This window comes from Pleurodeles waltl, chromosome 4_2 (assembly GCF_031143425.1).
Source record: "Pleurodeles waltl isolate 20211129_DDA chromosome 4_2, aPleWal1.hap1.20221129, whole genome shotgun sequence".
Lineage (NCBI taxonomy): Eukaryota > Metazoa > Chordata > Amphibia > Caudata > Salamandridae > Pleurodeles > Pleurodeles waltl.
The window spans coordinates 610,823,840-610,850,450 of NC_090443.1; the positions used below are offsets into that span (position 1 = coordinate 610,823,840).

At 43.2% G+C, this 26,611-nt stretch overlaps 1 protein-coding gene across 1 annotated transcript in view; it reads left to right on the forward strand.

Moving 5' to 3' along the window:
• The window catches only part of SLC30A7 (solute carrier family 30 member 7), a 156,563-nt gene that overhangs the window by 119,631 nt on the left and 10,321 nt on the right, over positions 1-26,611 (forward strand). The window contains exons 9-10 of the mRNA XM_069232181.1: positions 23,382-23,472; positions 23,818-23,967. Of these exons, the coding sequence (XP_069088282.1) occupies positions 23,382-23,472; positions 23,818-23,967 (241 nt within the window). The remainder of the gene's footprint in view (positions 1-23,381; positions 23,473-23,817; positions 23,968-26,611) is intronic.

Sequence of the window (26,611 nt, forward strand, 5' to 3'; positions counted from 1 at the left end):
TGAGGTATTTGAATGTGCTGTCTAGGTACCATGGGAACCTGCTGTTACATTGGCTTCAACTGTGTCATTTGTACACATGGCATTTGTACCCTCTGCATGGGTTGAAAATGTTGCATTTGATGCGCCTTATTCTGAAAATTCTGATTCTGACCTCTCATTCTTGGTCCTCTCATATTCTGAAACAAGTTATGTCATTAGTTTGCTGAACTACACCTTCCTGCACCATCATCGGACACTCCTCTTTCCAATGTCCGATCCCTCCGCAAGCGTGACAAGGCAACAATTTCTTCATTCCGTGCACATCATTTTCGACCACTACAGTACCCAAGTAGGGACTACGATTTACATTACCAATTCCTCTGCGACGACTACCTCTCATCTGATTTTGAAATACCATATTTCCCTGCTGCGAATAGGTTGATGAACCTTTAGACTTGTTTCGAGGTTTTCCTACCATATATCCCGTACATGCAGATCAATAATCAATAACAGTAATCAATAAGAGTAAATAATTGTTGCACACCATGACCTTTCAGTCATGAATATCCACACCTTTTATGTACAAGTTAGAATGTTTATTTCCCTATATTAACAATGCTAAGGTCATGTAACTTATTCTCAAAATCAAATGATAAACATACAGAAACAACACTAACTGACCGAAGCGACGAAAGAATCACAATCTAATCAGAGCTTGAGCTAGTGAAAATGAATAACAAGAATAACTGTGTGAACAATATTGCATACATTTAGATTCAGCAAAGAAAAGACGTCAGCTGTTGTTTCATGTAGCGAACCTCATCAGTGAGATCCCTAACTAATCTCAGATTAGCATAGCATGTTTGGACTACATGCAAAACAATTTAGTCACACAAATTTGGAAACCATCTAACTATGGCTGTATCAAAATAGTGGTTGGTACCTAGAAACAAAAGCAAATAGACATAGCAAACAACATCAGTGACAGTACATCTCTCCTCAAATGGATCGGCAAGCTGATAGTCTGCGTCATCAGGACATCGATCTGGTCAGGATTCAGTATTACAGTTCAGAAAAGGCCAAGTCTTTTAAACAATAAAGTTAAGCATGTCTCTTCTCAAGACGGTCAAGAAAGAAAATGGCTTTACGGCAAGACAGGAATTGAGCACATGGTCTCTCTTCTCCCAATGCAGTCTGGCTAAGTTAGATTTCCTAAAACTACTTCCAAAGTCCCTATTGGTCAGGGGATCGCATGTTCACACTTTGTCCAATAAAACTAAAACTTCAAATCTACATTTCTACTAGTACGCGGTTCACATGTTGGTGATTGGCTTGTTTCATACTGTTCTCATCATCCGGCTCATCAGGTAACAATATTGTTGCAGCTTATACTCCAGTCAGTATGGTCTTTGTCTTCTCCTGGGAGAGTCAGTCTCACACACATTATTACATTAAACGATGTTGCATTAGCAACTACATCATCTCCTTAGCAAGCAGTTCTCATGAGAACGGATTCTAGCAATGAGCATTTGGTCAGCACAGTGGAAAATCACAACTTAATTCTCAAAGCATCCATTTTATAAGTCGGTTAAGAAATGCACCTTGACATCAGGCCGTGCAACTAGACCAAGACCTCGCTAAGTAAAGGCCTACGATAATAAAGCTAATACATAACCGTCAATATGATATATTACTACATTAATAAAACATAAGCTCAACATTTTATATTAATAAGCTATTAATAAGTACACTTCATGAAGATTGGTGGCCATTCTGGTGGGCGCACCTTCAAATGCATGCATTATTTCAATCTACATTATTACATTTTCTATGCAAATTCAACACTCTGAGTGCATGAATAATCATTAATAATTTCAGTAACAAACTCAGCGTTAACACTAACGCAGGTTACTTCAAGTTACTGTACATTTTGTAAATCCTAATGGAGTGTAATTTCCTTTCTAGAGCATTGGCTGTCCCTCCATCTTGTGGAGCGATGCACAGCATCTGCTGTTCGTCATCTTTTTTTTATCTGTGCTAAACAAATATTTATTCATGCAGTTTACTTAGTAATTAGCAGAGGTGTTCAGTAATAATCTTTGAACATTTTAAATCTGGTATTTAAGTATTTAGCAGACATTTGATACTATTAGGGACTAGACTTTCAAATATAGTTCAAGATATCACTGCAGCAACACTTCTCCCCCACCTCTGGCATATGTTGGAAGTGAATGTTTCTCACAACCTTATCATATATGAAAATAATTTCTTTTATCTTTGACCTTTGCTCTGTGTTTTCCATTTTCCTGGATTGTTTTTTCAACACTGATGATTTCCCTCAGTATTTGTTGTCACCTTCTAATAATTAGCTTGTTTCACTTTTTTTGTTAAAAAACCTTTATTCCAAGTTTTCATGATTTTGTTCAATAGCAGATAGGTAAGGGTCCTTTCAAGCACTGAGCCTGCTGTGGTGCAATAGAGATCATGCCTGTTTTCTACCAGTGTTTTAGCAGGTTACTTGACCTGTAAGGCTTGAAGCCCAAACCTCGAGAATTAGGAAAATAAAGGAATACAATACAGATGCTGGATACACGTTTCACTCCCATGATCAATTCCTTGGATGTAGTGAGTCGTAACTGTAATAACTTGCAGGGCATTATGGTTACCAGTTCCCTGTGTTAACATTATGGAATGTTGAGTATTATTGTTTGTCATTTTGATTTTTATTCAGTATTATGTGCCTATTTACTGTTATGTCAGACTGCTAGATGGGATTCAGAAAATGAAATGCAGGGAAAGGAGTTCAAGTCCTATTGATGACAGGAGAATTCTAATCTGACATTCTTAAAACCTGTCACCTGAGTTGGTATGTGAGATTTATTTGAAAGCATACTGAACAGTGCATTTTTTAGGCCTTTCCTCAAACAGGTAGTTTTGTTCTATGCTGAGGCATAGGTTCAGTATGTCCTATAGTATGGGTCCCTGGACTTCCAGGAACCCGCCTTCCTAATTTTCCATTGGGAAACTCCTTATGATATAAGGTTTGTAGTGTCGGAATGTAGGGGCCAGTTTCTTCAGGTCTGATCTTTTGACCCATTGTTCATTGTGCATGGTGCAAGGGTCTTTGCTGTTGTTTTTTGCATATACATGGAACCAGTCAAGAGCTTTTAAATGTGTTTTATGTGGGTCTGCCCGCATAAGCTAAAGCACCTTCTGACCAATGATTCTGGAGCTTTATACCGTCCTCCCCATGAGTTTCTTTGGGATCCTAGTCTAAACAATGCTACAGTAATCAAGGTGGACCATCATAAGGGGTATGGTATGGTAGGCTCCATCTGATGGTCTTGTGGAAGGAGTTGAGGTATTCTATGGAGAGCACTTTGATGTCCTTGACCACTGCCTTTACGGAAGAACTCAAGGAGGGTTCAGTGTCCAGTATCAGGCCAAACACGATCCTCAACTTTTACTTTGATGGAAGGAAGGAAAGAAAGATGACTGTTGAGCCAATTAATCCTAAAAATAAGTCATGGATCCCACCTTCCTCAACCTTCTTGGGGACCATGTTCTAATGTAGGCTGGGATGCAGTGATTGATTGCCCATTCCTAATTCTAAGAGTCCTATCTTCCATGTATTTATGACATTGGATTAATATGTAGATAGTGAGTGAGTGTTGTTTCTCCTATTTTACGCAGATCTGTTGTTTTAACAAAGCCTTTGAACTTGCCTCAACAACTGATAAAATGAATAAAGAAGTATCTGGCCCCTTAGTCATAAAAAATTCAACTGTTGTTAGTTAAGAATCCTGACAACCAAAATGTCTATGGAGGAGGCTAGGATTAGAACTTGTTAACCAGTATAATTGTAATAATTTAAGCCGTTGTTTACTCTTCCACTATGACTCTCTATTTTGCAAATTCGTAGGTTAGTGCTGCTATGTGCACTTGGCACAGACTTGTGTGGTGGGATGGGTTAGGTTTGGCTGTGTTATTCGCCAGTGTATTGATATATTGACATTGTAGAATTACATGCTCAGCAGATGCTGTTCCCCCTGGGTTAATATCAAAAGTCTTGTCCTCTTATTTTTGTAGGAAACCCACCGTAAAACAATACATGAAATTTTATAAAGGCCCATCTTAAAGGTCATGTAACTGCACCAAGTATCAATAACAAAATGAAGACTCAGAAGCATGAATAGGTGTAGAGAAGGGAAAAACTGCTCCAATATTGCTCCCTATATGTGTGCCTGTGTATGTAATATATATTTATATATATATTTGTTTCTCAGGACCTGCCAATGCTGCCGCTCACCAACACAGCGAGTTCAGTGACCCGTGAGGGTGGTCTCATGGTATATTTGTTTCTGCAAAGCTAATAGTCACGCACTCCCTGAGTGATCATTTTGACCAATAATTTATTGTGCCACAGAAACCAAACAAAACAAGCCAGACCGGTTTCGGCTTTCGACCTTTGTCAGTGTCAGTTAATGCTTGACATTAACAAAGGCTGAGAGCCGAAACACGTCTGACTTGTGTTTTTTTGTTTTCTGTGGCACAATAAATGATTGGTGCAGATTATCTCTCCCGCAGTGTGCAACGATTGCCTTTGCAGAGAAATATGTATATATATATATATATATATATATATATATTCCCTTAGTAGTTATAGTTAGGCCCTAGCTTCTATAGAAAAAGTGTTTTTTGTTTTGCTAATAACTTTGCCGCTGTTTGATGAATGTTCGTGAAATTCTCCAAAAAACAACGGTTGTCACCTCAGCTGCGGTCTGGAAAGTTTCAGGGTGATCCGTCAAGCAGGGGCCGAGAAAAAGGTGCCGGGGGGTCCCAAGACATATTTTTCTATAGGGATTCTGAACAGCAATAGCGCCAAAACCACTGGACGGAATTACACCAAATGTGGCAGAAAGGTGGTTCTTTTGTTTAGTGTAAATCCACTCAGTATTTTCTAGTTATTAAAGGAAAACCAAATTTGTATATATAGGGACGCAGATCCTCCACGGATTAGGAGAAAGAACAGGGCCCTGATTGGCTGGCCGCAACCTGACAGAAAAGTTGTGGCTGCTATTTTGTTTCTCGCATTGCATGTGGGGATGGGGAAAAACTGTGTAAAAACATATAAGGGGTCAGGAAACCGGTATCCTTACCCTATAGACACATGGAGGGGTCCATTAGAGATCCCTCATGGGCAAAATATTGCTCTTTATCCAGCTGATCCGCACATTTGAGGATCCTTCTTGGATCCTCCTCGAATTTTGGGGAAAAGCAAGGCCATGATTGCCTTGTGGCAACCTGACACAGACATTAATGTGTGTGTTAAAAAAACAGTAGAAATTCAGTGAAACAAAACAAAGGTTACAGGGACTTAATAGTTAGGTTGATATTTTACCCATACAAAACCATAGAAATGTAGCAGTTATTGTTGTACTCATCTGAAGAAACTTGTGGTGGAAAGTAACTTTAGGCCACAAGTTATAGTTACTTAACATAAGTATAACTGCTTAATTTCTATGATTATATACGGATAAAACTTAATTATTTTAAATATCAAATGTTGCAAATGAAGACACCTGACAATGAAACTCTATATGGAGGATAATATAATTGTAATATTGTAATAATTTGAGCCTTCATTTACTTCACCACTATGGCTCTATACGTTTGACACTTTGTAGGTGAATGCTTCTACGCGCCTAGCACAGGCTGCGGGATGGGTTAGGTTCGGCCCCATTATTTCCCAATGTATTGATATATTGACGTTGTGAAATTACATGCTCAGCAGATGCTATGTCCCCTGGATTAATACTAGTTAAGTTTTGCCATTTTATCTCTTCAATAAAATGAAGACCGAAAAAATAAAGACAGTAAATAACATGAATAGATGTAGAGAAGGTAAAAAAAAACTGCTTCATTCATGCTCTCCGTATATATCATATCGTTATTTAAACTACATTTACCGTAAGATACCCAAATTACATTTACTTCCTGGGATACTCTGAAAAAGGGGTACAGCCTAGTCTCAGTATTCTCCAGTTTCTTAATGCATCCACGCTGTGAAAATACATGTTCGGTATATACAGGACGTTTTCACCAGAGATTCATATTAGTATTAACAGAAAAATACCTATGCCAGTATTATTATTATTTTTTTTTTTTTAGAAATGTTCCCAAAATGAATGACTTCCACCGCAAAGGGCTAAGTGGAACAGCGCGCTGCTTTTTGGCCCGTGTTTAAAAAAAAAAAAAAATAATGCGGGTGCCATAGCTTTACCACATAAGTGTAGGTGGTTGCAAGCACCCTCCAGTACAGCTCACTGGTGGGAAACTAATACACTTTAAGAAACATCACACCCTAACCACAGCTAATCAAAAACTGCAAACATATGAACACTCGGCAAGCCCGAAGTGAATGTCAAGACTTTTATCTAAATACATTTTTTTATTTTTAGTTTTAATGCTCTGTTTCTACCCACATCACAAACTTTATTCGCATTGCAGCTAGTGAGCTTTTATTGTGATGCTTACGTGCAACACACTGGCTTATTTCGCATCGGCATCGTGGAAAGCTAAGTGTTCTGCTTAGAACTCACGCATGGTTTTAATAATTTGCAAATGCTTGTTCCCTAGGACTCGAAAAAGTCCTGGAATCTGGCTCTTTTCCATAATATGCAGAACTTGCTTTTTTTAATATCCCACCTTGTCATCATGGTTAGGTTTGGCTGCAGTAAATGTTGATTTTTGATCCCCCTTTACCGTTCTTCATCAGAAAAGTATGTTTTTACACTAATGATTTATTCGAAATACTGAGACGAAAACCAGAGATTGCAGATTTTCCTTGCAGCCCAACCTAAGGCGAAGTGACATTATATCTTTTAAAGTACTTGCCATCACTTTCTGTGCAAACGTATGCAGTCTTAAAATCAAGCCTTTTTTTAACAGACAACTAGCTGGCTGGAGACCTCATAGTATCAATACTGTAAAAAACGAATAAAAAAGAGTAACACAGAGAAAGATTAATATTTGCTTCAACCCCCCCTTCAGCCCTCGAGTTTCCTGCTTTTTTGCAAGTTATCTGTTTATTGGCTCGGCTGCCCATCAAGGTACATTGCACCATTGCCTTTCCCTTCAGGCTTTACTGAAAAGTGTTTGAAGTACTTCCTCTGTATGACTACGGCTTTTAGAGCGGCAGTACTTTCATTGCTTCTGCTGCGGGGCACTCGTGTCACATTCTGATCGCTGCCCAGCTCTTTCTCTGATCTCCAACCATCCTTCTGCCGTTCACTGCTGCATGCCTGTCACCCCCTAAGGGCCACTATCTCGACCAGCATTGCTGCAACAACCAGTCACAGGCGTTTTCCTGGCGCACACGCTGCCACTGCTAAAGATACTGGTCACCCATAGCTGCAGCTTCCTCTCGCGAGATAGAGGCCTACCCATGACTGCCATGTCCTGTTTCCCCCAAACCCATCACTCCATCGGCAGCTGCTGTAAGGGCTTTATAGAGGCTCTGGGTCTCTCTGCTTGCCCTAAATGATTACGATGTGAAAGATGAGCGTGGCACTGTCACTCATTTAGTATTCAATATCCCAGGAGCCCCAAATTACTGCCATAGGCCGCTTCTAGCATTCAACACGCCTCGCGGGTCCCAGTGAATATGCCATTGGACCATTTCTGCCTCTGCATGTTTGAGGTTAGGTTTAAAATTGGAGGTGGATACATTTTTCATGTTGGTATTTGTGTGTTGCTGCAACATTGAATTCCGCAACACCTGAAAACCTTATTGCCTTTTCGGACTATTGAGTGGCTAAGCATGGGAGCTGAGCCACAAAGCTTCTTTTCACGCATAAAGTGGTCTTGCACCTGGAAGAAGTTGCAGTGTGGTCGTGTGTACATTAGGTTTGTGTTGTGATCTTAAATGTTTTACGTCTATTCCTAGCATGTGTATGCTGGGCCTGGAACCTTGGTGACATCAAGACTCACGTTCTGGAGCCTGGTTGATGCTGATGTTCCAGGCACTAACAATGATTCTGTGTCAGTTGGATTGCTTGGCAGCCCAGTAGCAGCCGTTTCCTTTTGGGTTGTTTATTTCCTGAATAAATCTTCTTCTTGTACTTTTCCTGATGTTCCGTCGTTTATACTTACAACACTGGCGACGAAGACTTTGACAACCCAGAACCCACGGACGTATTTTTTTTTTTTTTCTCTCTTTCAACGAAGAGCTGCACTGCGGTTATTGGATGTTCGTTGTTCACTCTCCTCTGTGTTTATTTCGGAAGGATTTGCTCTCTAAGGTCTATTTTTGGAGGTACGGCCAGCCTATGTTTTTTCTGCTATTGCTCGCTGTTTCAACGGAGAACGCACTCATCACAGCGAGAATGCTCTGTGCGCGGCCGCACTCCTCACGGTAAATACATCCAGTGCGCGGCTGTGTTCAGGAGCGCCCTTCCAGGTACGGACTGTCAAAAAATTTTTTGCTGTGTCTCGCCGCGCTCAAGTACGTATACGCTCCGTGTATACGTTGTTTTAACGGAGGCCGCACTTCTCACGGTGAGAACGCTCCGTGCGCGGCCACATTCCTCACGGCGATAACGTTCAGTGCGCGGCCGTGTTCACAGTGACACAGCCACTTATAGCAGGAGTTCCCAGCTTGGTCTGACGAATATTTGTTTTTCTTTAAAAGTCAGGAGGAGTTGTGGGAAGAAAACGCTGTTGGCAACAAGAAATGTAATGGGATCTACGTCACATGTTACTTTAGTTGCCATGGAGACTGTAGAAATAAACTAGACTGCCTCGTACATTTTTCTGGCTCTTTGGCTTAGGAGTTGCCATAGAGATCCTGGAATAAATTAACTGAAGATTTTGAACTTCTGTTCCTTATGTGAAGACAATTTTTTTTTATTGTGGATAAAAGAGAGAGCATTTTACAGAATTTGACAGTTTCCGTGTTAATAACAATGGCTACACCCACCATGTCTCAACCACCACCTTTTTTATTAGACAAAGGTGATCCTATTCTTCCGTGGAAGAGGTGGAAGAATCTGTTTGACTCATATCTAATAGCCATAGGGGGAGAAAAATTCTCTCCAGCAAGAAAACGAGCAGTCCTTTTACATAATTTAGGGATTGAAGGCAGAAATATATATGACAGTTTGGAGCCGTTAATTATCGTTGGAACCGATGGTGAACCCAGAGATGTATATGAAATGTCGGTGGTGATGTTGGCATCTCATTTTGAGTCTAAATTGAATGTTGTTCTTGAAAGGCACAAATTTTTTGCCAGATCTCAAGGCAGTACTGAAAGTGTAGGTAATTTTATTGCTGCCTTACGGACTTTAGCTCGCACTTGCGAATTTGGTGACATTACAGACTCTCTTATACGAGATCAACTAGTGCGTTGCACCAATAACAGAAGAGTGCAGGAGAAGCTCTTAACTAGAAACCCTGATTTGAGAGAAGCGATTGCAATTGTTGAAGGCATGGAAAGTACCAGTAATTGGATCAAGGAAATGAATCATTCTGATAGAGATGGGCTCTCCACTATACAAGAATTAAAAATCCAGGAAGAAGTTTTAGGAGTTGGCATGGACAATAAGTCTCAAACACTTATCCAGGATAAAAAAAGGGACAGTAAATCATTACGTTGTTACCGCTGTGGTAACATGGGTCATGTTGCTAACAGTCCTAATTGTTTTGCACGAAATTCTGTGTGTAGGAAGTGTGGAAGGAAAGGCCATTATGCCAGGGTGTGTAACAACGACAAAAACAACATAGATTCTGTCACTGGGAATATCAATAAAATTGTTTTGTATGTAGGGCAAGAGATCGATCTGGTAGGACACAACACTAGCATGGTTGATGAGGGACCCGTAGTCATGCCTGAGTGTGCTATTAAACTTGACAACTGAGTCATTACGGTTCTAGCGGACTCTGGTTCTCCATACACCATGGTCGGTGATAAAAACTGGAAGGAGATTTTTAATGAGAATCTAGATTCTCTCTCTAAACCTGACATCAACCCAGTCAGTTATGGTGGCGCTAGAATAGATGTAGTTGGATACAAGATTATGAAAATTCAATTTCGAGACAAGTTTACTGTAGGGAAGGTTTATGTGGCCAAACGTGGCAATAATTTGTTAGGATGGCGCCATCAACGCGACATGGGCATTAAACTAGATCCCAATTCTAAAGACCAGGTCATGGTAGTGTCTGAAGAAAATAACCAGTTAGATATTTGCCAAGAGTTTCCTAGTGTGTTCAGTGAAGAATTAGGCTGTTTAGTAAATTTCGAACACAAGATCATTCTTAAGAAAAATATAACCCCTGTTGTACACAAAGTCAGAAGAGTGCCTAAGTTAATGCTGGAACCTCTCAAAGTGGAACTTGATAGACTATTGAAGGCACGGGTCATTGAAGAGATAGAGTCCTCAGAGTGGCTGGCCCCTGTTGTTCTAGCATCGAAGGATAATGGGAAACGGATCCGCATGTGTGTTGATCTTAGAGACCTTAATAAGTTTATCTGGGTGGATCGTCAACCGCTACCTAATATTTCGGAAGAATTGTCTTCCTTGGGAGGTTCTAAAGTGTTCAGTGTTTTGGATTTATCCTCGGCATATCACCAGATTGTATTGCACCCTGAATCCAGGCATCTCACCTCATTTGTAACACCTTTAGGGGCTTATCAGTTTTTGAGGATGCCTTTTGGGTTGGCTTCTGCGGCTGCATGTTTCCAACGTGTTATGAAGAAAGTTTTAGGAGGAACTACTGGTATTTTGTGTTTCCAGGATGATATATTGATTCATGGGGGAACAGTGAGTGAACATGATAAAATCTTAAGAGAGGTGTTGTGCAAATTAGCTGAGGCAGGTCTTACTGTAAAAAAAGAAAAATGTAAATTCAAGGTCTCTTCTGTAACGTATTTGGGGCACACCATCTCCGGGGAGGGGATTAAACCCAAGTTGGAGCTGGTTGATTCCATAGTTAGTGCTCCTGAACCCAAGGACAAGGATGATGTGAAGTCGTTCCTAGGGTTGGCGGAATATTACTCCAAATTTATTCCCAATTTTGCTAGTGTGACCCAACCGTTGAGAGCTCTTTTAAAGAAGGGTTCTGAATTTGTGTGGGATGAGGGCTGTGCAACTGCTGTTTCCTTGGTAAAAACTTGTATTGGAAAGATGCCCACTCTAGGGCATTTTGATGTGCGTGCCAAAACCTATTTGTACACTGACGCGAGTGTTAAAGGGTTGGGGGCGGTACTTACTCAGAGAGTAGATTGTGAAGATAAGGTGATCGCTTTTGCTTCCCGTGCTCTCAAAGTGACAGAACAACATTATTCAGTTATTGAACGAGAAGCACTTGCGTGTATGTGGGCAGTCAAACACTTTAAATTTTATCTTTGGGGGTTACCCTTCGTGGTTAAGACTGACCATAGGCCTCTCGTTCAAATTTTCCCTCCTAAGAAAAATGAAGCATTAACTCCTAGAATACGAAGGTGGGTGGAGGGATTGTTGGAGTACAATTTCACTGTAGAATATGTGCCGGGACCAAGGAATATTGTGGCAGATTTTTTGTCCCGTTCCTCAATTGACAGTGGTGAAGAAATAGTAGAGGATGGTAATATCAATTGGGTGAGAGAAGCAGCAATTAGTGAAGAAGAGTGGAGAGCGGCTGTAGAAAGTGATGAAGGTAGGCGTGAACTTGAAAAGTTCATTGTCAGAGGTTGGCCAGAGTACAAAGAGGTTCCTAATTCTTTGATAAGTTTTTGGAATGTAAAAAATGAACTCTCTCTTAGTGGAGGAGAATTGTTTAGAGGGAGTAAATCCATACCACCAGTGGGTGTGAGGAACAGAATTCTCCAGCTGGCTCATGAAGGGCATTTGGGAAGGGGTATGACCAAATCTAGACTAAGGGCTATATACTGGTGGCCAGGATTAGACCGTGAGGCTGAGGCGGTTGTGAAGGATTGTTTGAGTTGTGCGAGCAATGACAAGAGCAAGGTTGTGATGAAGGCACCATTGTCTCCTGTACATGTGCCAGAGAAAGCTTGGATGAAATTAGGTTTGGATTTTATGGGTCCGTTTCATCTTTTACCAGCGAATGAACAATATGTCATGCTTTTGGTGGATTATACGTCCAAGTGGGTGGTGACCAAGTGTGTAAGTTCAATTGATACTCGTACAGTGATTGACTTCCTTGAGGAGGAGTTCTCTAAGGAGGGTATACCTAGCCAATTAGTCACTGATAATGGTGTACAATTGACTTCGATGGACATGAAACGTTTCTTAGATTCCCTGGCTATTGTACATTTGAAGACTGCCTTATATTTACCACAAGCCAATGGTCTAGCTGAGCGCATGAACAGGATGGTTAAGGCTTGTGTGCAGGAAGCCATCGAAACTAGAACTCCCTTGACTAATCTACTAAAGGATCTGTGGTGGGCCTATCGTAACACCCCAAACAGTGTCACCTACATAGCTCCTTTTGAGTATATGAGGGGAAAGATGGGTTGTACTAAACTATTTCCAGCATGGTTTAATAACAAGGTTGCACAAACCAAGTCCAATCGTGAAAGATTTGATATGGCACCCAGTCTCAGGAAAAAATATCAGGGTAACTACAAACGGCGATTTGACACTAAACATGGTGTGTCTGGTGTTAAGTGGAAGATTGGTGATTTAGTGTTAGTGAGGAATCCCTGTTTCACAACCAAGGGAAGGTCTGTTTTCAAGGGGCCGTATTGTATTAAAGAAATAAAAGGGAACATTGTGATTCTTGATAATGGTGACGCTTGGAGCATGTCTAGAATCGCGAGGTGGGAAGGTCAAGTGAAAGACTCCTATTTTCCCACTTTGCAAGATCAAAGTAGAGATTTCATGGAAACATCTAAGGAATCATCACCAGGCATGGAAACATCCAAGGAGTCATTACCATGCTCAAAGTTTTCATCCAGATCACGTTCAAAACCATTCTGGGTGAAGGACTATATTACTTCTTTCTGTTATTACGTAGTTGTTGTATGGATTATTGTGAGGGAGGGGGATGTGTTGTGATCTTAAATGTTTTACGTCTATTCCTAGCATGTGTATGCTGGGCCTGGAACCTTGGTGACATCAAGACTCACGTTCTGGAGCCTGGTTGATGCTGATGTTCCAGGCACTAACAATGATTCTGTGTCAGTTGGATTGCTTGGCAGCCCAGTAGCAGCCGTTTCCTTTTGGGTTGTTTATTTCCTGAATAAATCTTCTTCTTGTACTTTTCCTGATGTTCCGTCGTTTATACCTACAACAGTTTGTTTCCCAGAAATGAATTAGGTGTGCAGTCTATGCACTTAAGTACATACATAGTCATTTTTTTAAAGGTGGGTGAGACCAATCTTGGAGGGGTGGTAAAGTTAATGCAATGCAAATGAGTTCACTTCCCAAAAAAGATAAACTTTCTGGATATCCCCAGCAAGTAGGAATGCACGTCCCACCCTTGTCGGGGCATGTAAATGCATCACACCAAAGTATTGCAAAAAGTACAGCGAACCATTCCAATTCCTGTTTTTACAGGGTATGTTTAAGAAGTTTTGTCATGTACACGAAGAAATAATTGCCATGCAGGTAAACTAAAATTAATAAAACATGATTCCAAAAATTTGTGAGCCTAGTTGTGCAAAATCAGTGCTTAATTTGTGCTTGTTGTTCCCGGTGCAGAGCACCGGCACTTATTTTTGAGGGCCGGCGCTTGATTTTCTGCCTCAAGCATTTATTGCGAGCAAAAGACACATTTGGGAAAGACGGAGGAAGAGAAAAACGAAAAAGCGTCACAAAGGGGGAGCAGACAGCTGCAAGTGTGAGCTGAAGGGGCAGGGAGGGGCTGTACACGGATTGAAGAGATGGCCTCAGGAATTACGCTGCCTCAGTGTTCCGTGTTTGCACATTAATTGCAGCAGCGTACTTAGAAGGAGGGCTTTGGGCACCAGCACGTTTTGATTTACAAATTAAGCACTGTGCAAAATGCATAAAGTACCATACATTTTACATATGTATAGTTCATGAAATGGGCAAACGTCACCAGTATACGTTAATAACACCTATACATTTGTGTGCACTGATGAGTGTTTTGTTTGTAATCCATTAATGAATGTACTGATAACCTGCCAGTAATCTCCATTACAGAGAAAATGTCTCGTGTGGATTATTTGTAATGTATGAATTCGTCTTTGGGTATAACTTATAGACACAGCACACAATAAACAAGCACAGATAAACAAAACATGCAGAGAGGATCACAAGTATACATTAGGAAAGTGCGAGCATATTGAGATGAACAGAGATGAAATCGGGGGACAGAGTGTACAAACCAGGTGGATGGACAGGGGGACAATCTCGGCATAGGGTGGACAAAAGTGGGAAAAATAACAGTAAGGGTAAGATAATGAGGAGGCCAGCCTCGCTTGAAATGGGATAACCTATTTTGTTTAGAACAAAGATCTCTTTTTTACCATCATTTCTCAATACCAATTACTTTTTTCTCCCCGGAATCCTCTTTCTATTCCCAAGGTTATTTTAGAATATTGTTCTGAATGATGGGAGGGTGCAAATGCTGGACTGTGACGAGGAGTATTTGAACTTTGAGGACTATAGTCTATATTATTCCCTAGTCAATGTATTTGTCTTTTCACATCCCTTACCTTATGAGGATGTCAGGCTACTTGGTTCCTTCCCATTTCGATTTTTAGCAACATAAAGAAAGTCGGGGCTTAGAAATGTTGCAGCAACCATGCAAACTGTATCCTGAATATGTTATAAGCCAGACACAACCCCGAGCACTGCTTCACCAAAAAATCCCTTTCCGGGTCTTATTCGATGGTAGATGGTAATGTGACTCAGTGACAGCCCTCCAGACTGCCCCATGGAGAAGTTCTTGCATTCTGCTCACAGTGCTGCCATTTCAAGAGGTGATTTGCTATTATTCCTACGGGAACCCTATTTCCCACAACCTCAAATGTCTCGGAGATTGCCATTCTTACTTAGTGGCATCAGTGGATGTACATGCTCTCTTCCTTCCTTCAGCTGATCTTAACTAGGAAATGTGTATTATGGCTTTCAGAAGAAACTGGTTCAGTAAGGTCAAAAGAGAAATATCTTGGTTACGCTATGCTCTTCCCTGCTTTGTTATTGAGTGGTGGAGGAAAGGCTCATGAAAATTATATACTCCACATGTGGAAATGGGAGAACACATTTGCTGGAAAAGTAGTTCTGGTCTCAAGATCACTCCTTCTTAGAGAATACTAGTCGGTGTTTATGAAAGTAAAATACTGCCTAGCACCACTATGTTCTTGTCTGAGGTAATTGTCCTTGAGAATACCATCTTTTGCAAACAACGTAGATGTGGTTTACAGCAGCCCTCATGTGGTCCTCTCTAAACTGTTGGGAGATTTCGAGAGCGCAAGGGAATCAGAGCCACTGGCGACTGCAGTTCACCTAGTTTGCCAGGGTTTCATTATGCTCCTGACTTCCAAGTTTCTCAAAAGACTTGGACTAATAACCCTCTGATGCTTCCATGAGGAAGCTAGTTTATTTAGGAACCCTTCCTAAGAAACGTCAAAATCATGCATGCATCACAGGTGCATGGATGAAATCCTTCGTCTACACCATCAAGCAAATTCATCTTGTTGGTAAGAATAAATATCCACTGTTGAAAAGCTCCTGGACATCTGAATGTTGCCGTTATCTCTCACAAGCGTCCCTTCCTCTGCAGGTTCACTTTATCAGCTTCCTTGCCATCTGTAGGATCCATATCAAGCCTCAGACCCTACCCACATCTGCCTTCCACAGTATCCCCAGGGCACAGAAATAGGAGTTGGATTCATACAAGAACACTTCAAACCAAAGGAATGACAGTGTCCTCTTTGCAAGCCCCTACTTCTAGGAATTTTATACCTAATTCTAGGAGCAAACCAGTACAGAGATGCTACACACATCTTGTGAATGATCTCCATTGAGAAAGGGAATGTCCAACAGAACTGCCTATAATGTTGTCCCTTCTTGGTGGATAGATTACAGACAATTAAAGATTATTCTCTGCCAAGCTCAACAAGCTCTGAGCTACTGCTCCTAACTTAGTACCTCATGCATCCCCCGTGATTCACACAGGATCTGGCGCCTGGTTTTCTAGGTGGCCAAAGAGCTCGACTGCTTAAGAGAGCATTGATTACCTGTAAAGCTCAAAAGATTACAATCAACATCCTCCAATTGGAGGACTGAATAGATTTGGCTTATTATTTCTGTTTTTGCATTGATGTATCCAGTGCTTCCCTTCACCACCACAAATAGCTAGTGTGTGTTTTTAAGATTATCAGGAGTAAAAGTGGCCCTACAACCATCAAACTGCTAGCTGATTTTCTTCTGTCCCAAGGAAGAAGACCTCATAGTTGACCCCAACTGGATTCCATTTGATCCATCAGGAACTTAACCATTGTGGTTCATGAAATTGCATGGATCATTGCTGCCATTGAATAAGTGAACCCTAAGACAGTTTCTGACTATTTCCATAACAAAGCTAACAACTGATTCTGCAGCAAATATGCTCTCTCCACTAGAAGAGTAATTATCCTTTGGGCAGCCTGGAATTTGTCTGTGCAATAGAGTCACCACTAGAATACCCTTAGAGATGAGAAGAGGCAAGAAAGTAGCACCATAAACTTAGTTTTCTTGCTTTGAGTCAAAGTAAAAAAAACACATTTTGCCTGAAATCCATACAGAGGATTGTTTTGGACAGGAATGTGGCAAACTCTTTCCTGTCAAAATGTTTCCACTCTATTGTGAGGAAAGAACAGTCACTTTTTTTGCCCTGCTTTCATCCCACACTCAACAAAAGCACTCTTTCAAGGGCATCTGCCCTGTTCATAATGTTCTGATGTCTAGAGATCGAAGGATCTTTGGTGGATGCTTGTGGACCTCTCTTAACAGCCTGAGGTACTGCAATTTTCCAATCAAGTATTTTTGACACAAGGGGCCTCTAATAACTGCTTTTGGTACGCTGTCTTCCTAAAGCAGTTGTGTATCTGGCGTAAGGTACTGTGGCCTGCTACTGTAAGGATTTGTGCCTGACTCCAGAGACAGCTAGTAATAGTCTAAGGTATTGCAGCCTGCATCAGAAAAGTAGTTACAGCTTTTCTCAAAACTTTGCAGGCATTTGAATACCATATTTGCATATGATATATCTGATAGAGGCTTCTACTGGCAGATTCCTTACCTTTGAATGTCCCCAAGGGTCAGACTGGATCCGTAGAATTTTGTGAACATTACCTCTGCACACCATCAGGTGGCATTGATCACCTCCGTGTCCATTGTCGACGTTGTACACAGTGGATATGACGTTGCAGTTCCTATATAGGCTCCACCCTGGTGCACTGATGTCAGTTCTTTCCACACAAGCAAGCGCTGAATCGAAGAGAATTACCCCTCGGGTCATTTTTTTACTTGCTTTTTTCAACTTTTTGTTAAAGATTTTTTTGAGTTTTCAACTCCTGGTGCGTTGAGGATGTCATTGAGGAAGTCTAGGTTCAAGCCCCGTGGTTCTGGTCATCGGGCGATGTGCATGACTGTTCCACACCTTGTGTGTCCTTGGTGCCTGGGACGCGACCATGACCCGAAGTCGTGCTCTGAGTGTCGGGCCATGCATCCGAAGGCTTTGAGGGTATGGTCCCTGAAGCAGATGGCGACTCGACGATTGACTCTGTGCAAGTCAAGATCTCAGTCGAGAGGAAGGTCCTGGGATCGGTCGTGGAGTCCTCCGTCGTCATCGTCCCACTCAAAGTCCTTGGTGTGATCAGGTAAGTGTAGGCACAAGAAGAAATTTAAGAAGTCGAAGCATTATTTCACTTCTCTTCGTCCGTCGGCTGACGAGATGAGGGAGCATTGGTGTTCAAGGCCTTGCTCTGTGGAGGCTGCGCCGGGCCGACTCCTTGCCTCCCATAGTTTCTGGGAGCCGGAGCAACCTTGCCCAACTTACAGAGTTTTACAAGGCCATGCACCTTATTTTTAGGCAGCCTGACACTGCTGGAGCACCTTCGGGTCCCGCAGAGTTGGAAGGGGCCCTTTGAGTTCCACGGCTATGGCCTAGGCTCTGAGGGGCACCCAAGGATCGAGTCCTGGATCCAGACTGACGTCAGTTGTAACACTTCAACCTTTCCGGACACTGGTCCCTATGCTTCTGGCACTGTTCATGCCCACGGGTGGAGCCATCCCTATTGTAATCCCTGACACTGAGCTGAATGGGCATCGTAGAACGCCGATTCTGACACCCGCAGGAGCCTTGTCTCCTATGTCAAATCCTGAGCCCCTTTCTTATGGGCTAAGTTACGGAGATGAATGGGATGGTGGTCGCTGGACCCTTTAGAATACCCGCTCCAGGAACAGTTTATGGGCCGGCATACAGACTTGGGTGAAGCCAGCAGACTGGATACTTCTCCCGATACTGGCATACTTTCTCCCCCTACCCATGACATTGGAGGAGGGAGCTTCCTGTTCAAAGTGGTGAGGAGGGCAGCTGAAGTCCTGGACCTCGAGTTGCCTTCTGTGGCAGTCAGGACTAATCTTGTGACAGAGGTGCTACAAGCAGGTGCTTCAACCTCAGAACCCATGCATCTGTTTAATGAGACCTTCACGGATGTCCTACGGAGTACCTTGTCCACGCCCAGCGTAGGGGCTCCTTTTAACAGGACACTTGCCCGCCACCATCGCCCCACTCCAAGGGCCCCAAGTTTTCTGACGCAACACTCTACCCTGAGGGCTTGGTAATCTAAGCCTCTACCTCCCAGGGCGTGTTCCCTTCCACACCCCCGGATAGGAAATCCAAAAGGTTGGACACATTTTGGAAGATTATGTTTTCTTCCACCAGTCTTGCATTGTGGTCCGTGAACACAGCATGCCCTTTGGGTCATTATTCAAACACTGTGTGGGATACGGTTGCGCAAGTGCTGCCACAGGTCCTGGAGGAGGTCTGGGCTGTACCCTCAGGATGTTGCCAATGGGAGAGAGACAGCTAAGTTTGCAATCCATTGCAGACTGGACACAACTGACTTAGAGTGCTTTCCTCGACAGTGGCCTTGAGGCACCACTCCTGGCTGAGGATGTCTGGCTTTTCAGGGGATGTCCAAGCTACTTTGATGGGCATGTCCTTTGATGGAATCTGTCTCATCGGAGACGAGGGGGACTTGGCACACGGGTGCTTCAAGGATTCTCGAGCTACAGCCAGGTTCTTGGGCCTCCCGGTGTCCCTCAACCCCCTCAGTCTGCCTTTCACCCCATTCATGGCTACAGAAGAGGTCTCCAACCGCATCCATTCCTGGCCGGCCACCGTGCTGCGCATGTTGTCCAGCCTCTGCCTGGCCAAGGGTGCTGGATCCACGGTCCTTGTTGATCGGGTAGCCAGCAGTCTAGCCAGTCTGCCGTCCCGTTCCCACTTCAGCAGCCTCTAAGCGTTCCTAGTCTGATTCTTCCCCCACTTTGGGCCAGTTGGAGTCAGGAGTCGCCATCACTTGCTCTGCTGGCAATCCATCATGTCAGACAGGTGAGTTTTGCAGATAGTCCGAAGGGGCTACTCCTTCCCCTTTGAGACTACCCCTCCATCCATGCCACCATCCTACGATCGGAGGATGGAGGATTATTTGGCCCTTCTCCTCGAGGAAGTTATGGCTCTTGGCCAAGGAAGCCATAGAGAGGGTTCCAGTACCAGAAATAGGTTGTGGTTGTTATTCCTGCTACTTTCTGGTACCCAAAAGAACAAGGGCCTCTGCACTATCCTAGACCTGCGGTCCCTGAATCTCTTCCTCAAGAAGGAGAAGTTCAAGTTGCTCACTCTAGCTTAGGTTCTATCTGCCCTGGACCCAGGAGACTGGATTGTAGCACTGGATTTGCAGGACGCCTATTTTCAAATTCCCATCCTGCCTGCCCACAGACTTTACTTGTGGTTCACGGTGGCCATGAACACTTTCAGTTCACCATACTCCCCTGTGGCCTTACCCGTGCCCCTATGGTGTTCACCAAGGTGATGTCAGTAGTTGCAGCTCATCTGTGCAGATCAGGGGTTTCAGTCTTCCCCTATCTCGACGACTAGCTGTCGAAGCCAGGCTGTCATCTCCCACCTCCAGGCTACAGCGGACCTCCTGCATTTTCTGAGGTGTACTATAAACGTGCCGAAGTCAGACCTGTCTCCCTCTCACACACTCCCTTTCATTGGATCTGTTCTGGTCACAGTGCAGTTTTGGGTTTATTCTCCCGAGCAGCGATTCCAGGATATTCGGACTATGATACCAATGTTTCAGCCTCTATCATGGATTTCGGTGAGAATGCCTCTAAGGCTGCTGAGCCTCACAGCCTCCTGCATCCTGCTGGTGACACATACCCGATGGCCTATGCGGGCTCTGCAGTGGGATCTGAAGTTCCAGTGGGCACAGCATCAGGGGAATCTCTCCGACATGGTCCATATCTCGGAGGGAACTGTGCAAGATCTGCAGTGGGGGTTAATGAACCACAATTGTGTTATGGTACATCCCTCTTCCTTCCCCAACCAGATCCCACAGTATTGACAGACTCATCACTCCTGGGATGGGGTGGCCATCTGGGAGAGGTGGCCATCAGAGGCATCTGCTCTCTGGCAGGATCCGGACTCCACATCAACCTGCTGAAGCTCCATGCGATCTGGCTGGCATTAAAGATATTTCTTCCCTTCATCAATGGAAGGATGGTGCAGGTGTTCATGGACAACCTACGGCCATGTGGTACTGCAATACATGGGTCGTGGACATTTGGCAAGAGGCTCTGCGACCCTGGACGTGGCTGGAACATCAGGAAATATCCCTGGTGGTTCAACATCTGTTGGGATCTCCGAACGCCAGAGCAGACAAACGCAGCCAAAAATGCCTAGGGGATAATAAATGGCGTCTCCATCCAGAGGTGGCACAAGGTCTCTTTCAGAAGTGGGGAGAGCCTTGGTTAGATCGGTTTGCCTCCGCAGAGAATGTGCAGTGTCAGCAGTTTTGCATGTTCGAGTTTCAGAGGCGGCAATCTCTCAGAGACAAGTTTTGCATTGAATGGAATTCAGGCCTCAGGTAGGCCTTTCTACCCTTACCACTTCTGTCCAGAGTTCTCAAGAAGATCAAGAACAACCAGGCCTAAGTAATCCTTGTGGCTCCAGACTGGGCATGGAGATTCTGGTATCCTGAGCTGCTGAGCATGTCCATCAATCAGACTGGCCCTTCGGGAGAATCTTCTGTCGCAGCAGCAGGGGAGGGTTCTGCACTTAAGCCTATCCACTCTCTGCTTTTTTGCGTGCAAATTGAGTGGTAACAGTTCAAAGCTTTAGACCTTCCTCCCGAAGTCTATAACGTAATCTTGGCAGCCAGCCAATCCTCCACCAAAAGGGATATGTGACACTGCACAGACAAGTCTGTTGACCCCCTTTCTGCACCTCTCTCTCAGAGGTTCTGTTGTTTATCCTTTCTCTGGCCCAGCAGGGCTTTTCTATGGGCACTCTTGAAGGTTATTTGTCTGCTTTTTCTGCTTGTATGAGGTTGCCAGATCAACCTTCTTTGTTTAAATCTCCTATTGTACATAGGTTCCTCGAGGGTTTTACACATCTTTTTCTTTCATTCTCATTCATTATGCTCCAATAGGATTTGAATTTTTTTGGACATTTCTGATGTGTGCTCCATTCGAGCCACTTCAGTAGGCCAATCCATCACCTTTCCTACTTTTGATGTACCCCCAAAATCCTTCAAAAGAAGAGGAGAGACTCTACTGTCTGGACCCAAAAAGTGCGTTAGCATTCTACCTTGAGAGTACAAAAGAGTTCCGGATGGATGATCAACTGTTTGTAGGCTACGTGGGTGCAAAGAAAGGTGACACAGTGCAGAAGCAGACCACCTCCAGATGGGTCATATGCTGCGTTAAGATCTGCTAGACACTGGCCGAAAAGTAACCACCCACAGGTTTTGTGTGCTGATTCTTCTTGAGCTACAGCTGCGACCAGTGTGTTAGTTAGCATGCAGAGTTCCACTCCTTGACAACTGTCAGGCAGCACTGTGGGCATCCCTGCAGCCGATTACCTGACACTATTGCCTGGACAGTCAAGTCCGTAGGGATGAGTACTTTGCCTGTTTGGTCCTACAGGCATTTGTAGTATGATCATTGTTCACAGACCCTGCGGGATGGTATTGCTTGGGAATCTATTCAAAGTTAAGGAATCTGCAACTAGAAGTCTCTTTCAGATGACTCCTTATCTAGTATAGACAATATCTAGTGGCAGATTTCCTTACTGACCCACTCATCCTCCCCCCGTGCGAACTGATTTCTAGGAACAGGGACTCCCCTTTCAAGGCCTTAGTTTTAAAGCACCTGTAGTCATTTTCTTTATCGCTCTGTGCTTCTGGCATGGAAAGTCATGAAAAGGCACTGTCAGCACACCGGGGTGGCACCTATCAAGGAACTGCAAAGTCCTATCTGGCGCAGACGACACGGACGACAGACTTGAAGCCGATCGTTGGTCCCTGATGGCGCACAGGGGTACTGCTCACAAAATTCTATGGATTCAGTCTGACGCCTGGGGGGAAATTCTGAGGTAAGGAGTCTGCAACTAGATATTGTCTCCACCATATAAAGCATCACCGAAGGAAAGTAAGTAGCTTGGTCTTTTGTGCATTTCCTTCTTATTTCAATCTTGTTTCTTCGTCAATTATACAATGGTAAATAATAAAATTGAATGTGCTTTATGAACAAGAATTGCCAAAGCTTACAGGTCTGACTTGCATTTCGGTTGCAAGCCAGTCCCACTGGCTTAAAAATGGAAACCCATTGGCTTTCTCAGGGCTTATTTCACTTCTGTGTCAGTTGCTCCTCTGACAGCACAGCACTCAATTGGCAGAAGAAACACATCTGAAGGTTTCTTCCAAAAAACGAGTTAAGTTTTTTTAACAGCATCAAAAGGGCACACCTCCACATGTCTTTTTTTGGTTTGTTAATGTAGTTTCTTCTTCTAATTTACAAAATATGGCGTACCACTTTTATCCATTTCCTCCTTTCTCGAATAATTTATATTGTGTCACTTTTACGATTACACTTTTTTATCTGTTCCCACTGATCAGCAATAGAGCCTTCGACTTGGAAGTCTGTATTCATCTTATAGGATTACAGGTGACTATAGTTTCTCGTTTTATGCTTGAACCTTGCCCTTTTCGTGGTGGTTTGGAAATGAACTACAGTGCAGAACAAAGATGTCCTCTTCACTACCGAGCGCGATGTAATTGAAATGTTTCATATATTCTTCTAAGTGAGTCTATACTGTGGTGTACCTGTGCTTGTTCATTGAGAGATCTTCATGTTGTCCATTGTGTCTTCCTTTGCTAGTGTGGTACCTCTGCTGAAACAGTCAATTGGAATTCTGATGCAGCGGACGCCTCCCTCACTGGACCATGCTCTGCCTCAGTGTTACCAAAGGGTTAGTGCTCTCCTTGGAGATGTCATCCACTGGTTTGTGTATTTTGTTTTGTTATATGCTTATTTCAGTGGAGCCCGTCTGACCTATGAGAATTGTCCATTAAACTTATGATGGAAATCCGATGTTATCTTGGATTGCTTCAGCTACTTTGTAGGCATTTTTAAATAATTGTAACATATCGCCCATTTATTAAAAACTCTAATGCAACATCTCCAAACGCTTAGTGTGCCAGTGACGTTACGGTTCAGTGTTTGTGTTTCTCCCCCAAAAATATTTATTTATGGATGTTGCGAAGCATGTTTGTTGCCTAATTTATAAATTAATATTTTATATTTTGTATTGTAGGTACAACAGTTACAAGGAGTTTACAGTCTACATGATCCTCACTTCTGGACACTATGTACAGATGTTGACATTGGAACTTTAAAGCTTCTTGTAGCTCCCGACGCCGATGCCAGGTGGATTTTAAGCCAGACTCACAATATTTTTACTCAGGTACGTTTTCATTCATGCCTAAGAGGCTTTACTGAGGACTGATAAGTTGCAGAATTTGTTATTATATTTATCCTGGCCCTAGGTTCTTCTTGAATAATTATTGTAGCTGTATGACCCAGATCACAATTAATATAGAAGATACTAGATCCAGGTGTTCAAAGGGAAGCAGTTACAACTTCTTCCTCTAGGTTTTGCCATTGCTGACAAGAACCCCTCTCACAGAATATTAGGCCATTAGGATAGAGCCACTAAAACCAGCAAGATTACATGATTCATATCTCCCTGACTAGAAAGTGATAAAATTAATATCTTTAAATTAACTGAAGGTGAATATGCATAATCTTTTGCTGGAATACATTTTGGATTGTTGAACAATGGCTTAGAGGCCCTTCTACTCGGCTATCAATCGTATATTGTTTCAGCAATATTGGGCATACCTGAAGTTACTTCTATGTCTGAAAGAGGCCACTCACCCTTGTTGAAAAATACAGTGGACACAAAATAAAAATAATGGGATGCAAGTTGAAATGATTCACGCCTGCCTACATGCATGCATGTTTTTCTCCCCAGTTTTTATTTTGTAGTTCACCTCCAAAACAAAAATAACTTTCTTGTAGCATAAGAGATTTAATTATAACCATAGGAATGCTATTAGCGATTATTTTGCATTTCGGTATCTCCCAAATTTGAGTTTGTGAACATATAACATATTAATCAACTGTAATATAAATGCCAATTATCCGTAAAAGTGGTAAATAAACCCTTTAACTCAGGTAACAAAATAATTTATATTCAAGCTTTTGTCCTTAGCAGATCCTTAACCAGACTTTTTGCGAAAATAAGGCTTTGAAAACGTTTCACAATAAGGTATGTTGTTATAAGCTTGATACCCAGCTTCCCTGTGATTTACGGGAAGAAATTCCAACCAAGGAGATGTTACACTTTAAATCCTCCCACCTCCCAACCCCACGAAAGGTACACTGAAAAATAATGCATAGTGCAGTTCATATAGGCAGGATCCTAGAAAAACATAATACTTTTCTGCACGCTTATTAGGATTTTCACATGTAGTGTACCAGCATTTCAGGATTTCCACAGGCATAGAACACTTCTATGTTGCACACAGAGGAAGATGCAAGAGAATGTGTGAGAGACGGGGTACCTGTGGTCTTAACTTTGAAAGGCTGCTTTGTCTGGGACAGGGTTTGTGTCACGCGGTACCCTCACTTTTGAGGGTTTCTCATGCCAGGCACATATGAGAGGCATGATGTCTAGGTTAAGGCCAGTTACAAGTCTTCCCCATCCAACTTCATCTCTTGTGAGTGATGGCCCCTCCCACAGTAAGTAGTTGTAATAAATAGCATATTAGACTGTAGACACCACCTCTTATTACATATATTCCACGTTTAGGTACTTTTATTCCTCAAAAATGCAGTGTTTTAAAAACTCATATATCTGATAGAGACTTCTAGCTACAGATTACTTACCTTTGAATTTCCAGGTGTCAGACTGGATCTGTAAACTTTTGCGTGAGCAGTACTCCTGCTCGCCATTGGGGGTCTTCGTTCGGTTCTGCTTGGCATCGTTGGTGCCGGAAGTGATGTCGCAGTCACCTATATAAGAGCCAACCAGGCGCAACGATGTCAGTTCTTTTCTTTCCATGCCGGTTAGGACTGATCCCGAGAAGAGCTACCCATCTGTCTTTTTTGATGTTTTTTTTTTTTTTTAAGTGTGTTGAAGGATGTCTTCCAGGAAGGCAGGTTTCAAGCCGTGTGGCGCCTGTCACCATGCCATGTCGTTAACAGACTTCCACGTGGTGTCTTGTGTGCGACCATGATTCGAAGTCATGCTTGGACTGCCGGGCCACGGCGCCGAAAACTTTGAGGGAGCGGTCCCTAAAGTTGCTTGCGGCCTCGCGGCAGACACTGGCTAGCCCGACTCATAGGAGGTCTCAGTTCCGATCAAGAAGAAGGTTGTGGAACTACTCCAGGAGCCCCAAAGTCCTCTTTTTCTCACTCAAGGTCCTCGGGACAGTCGGAGAAGAGGCACAAGAAGAAGTCTAAACTGACTTCGAATGCGCCTTGTCTGAAGCATAAGAAACATCAGCGTTCAAGCCATGGTTGCGGATCCGTTGCCAGGTCTCACTCCACGCCTGCCCCCGTTTCCGGGAGCCAGAGTGACCCCCGCTCAGTTGAAAGGCTTCTACGAGCCCATGCACTGTGTATTCAAGTGGCTCTTCCAAAGCTCCTTCGGTTCCGGCAGGGTCGGAGGAGGCTCTATCAGGTTCTGCGCAGACGGCTCTGGGCTCAGCTCCGGTGGGGTCTCACGGATCCGATCTCTGATCCAGTTCGCCATCAGTCATGTCAACATGACCTTTTTTGGTGCTGATGCTCACAGCACAGCCGGCGGCACCGGCGGTGCCATTTCCATTCTCATCCCTGACAACTCTGAGTCGGAACGGCATTGATAGACGTCGATTCCGGCACCGGCAGGGCCCATTGGTCCTAGGTCGTTTCCTGAGCATTTTCTGGAGCAGTCAGGCATGGGGGAAGATTGGGAAGGTCACCGGACCCTTTAGAATACAAGCTAGAGACCCCAACTTTATCGGACTGACCTGAGGAACTGGGAGATGCCAGTGGACTGG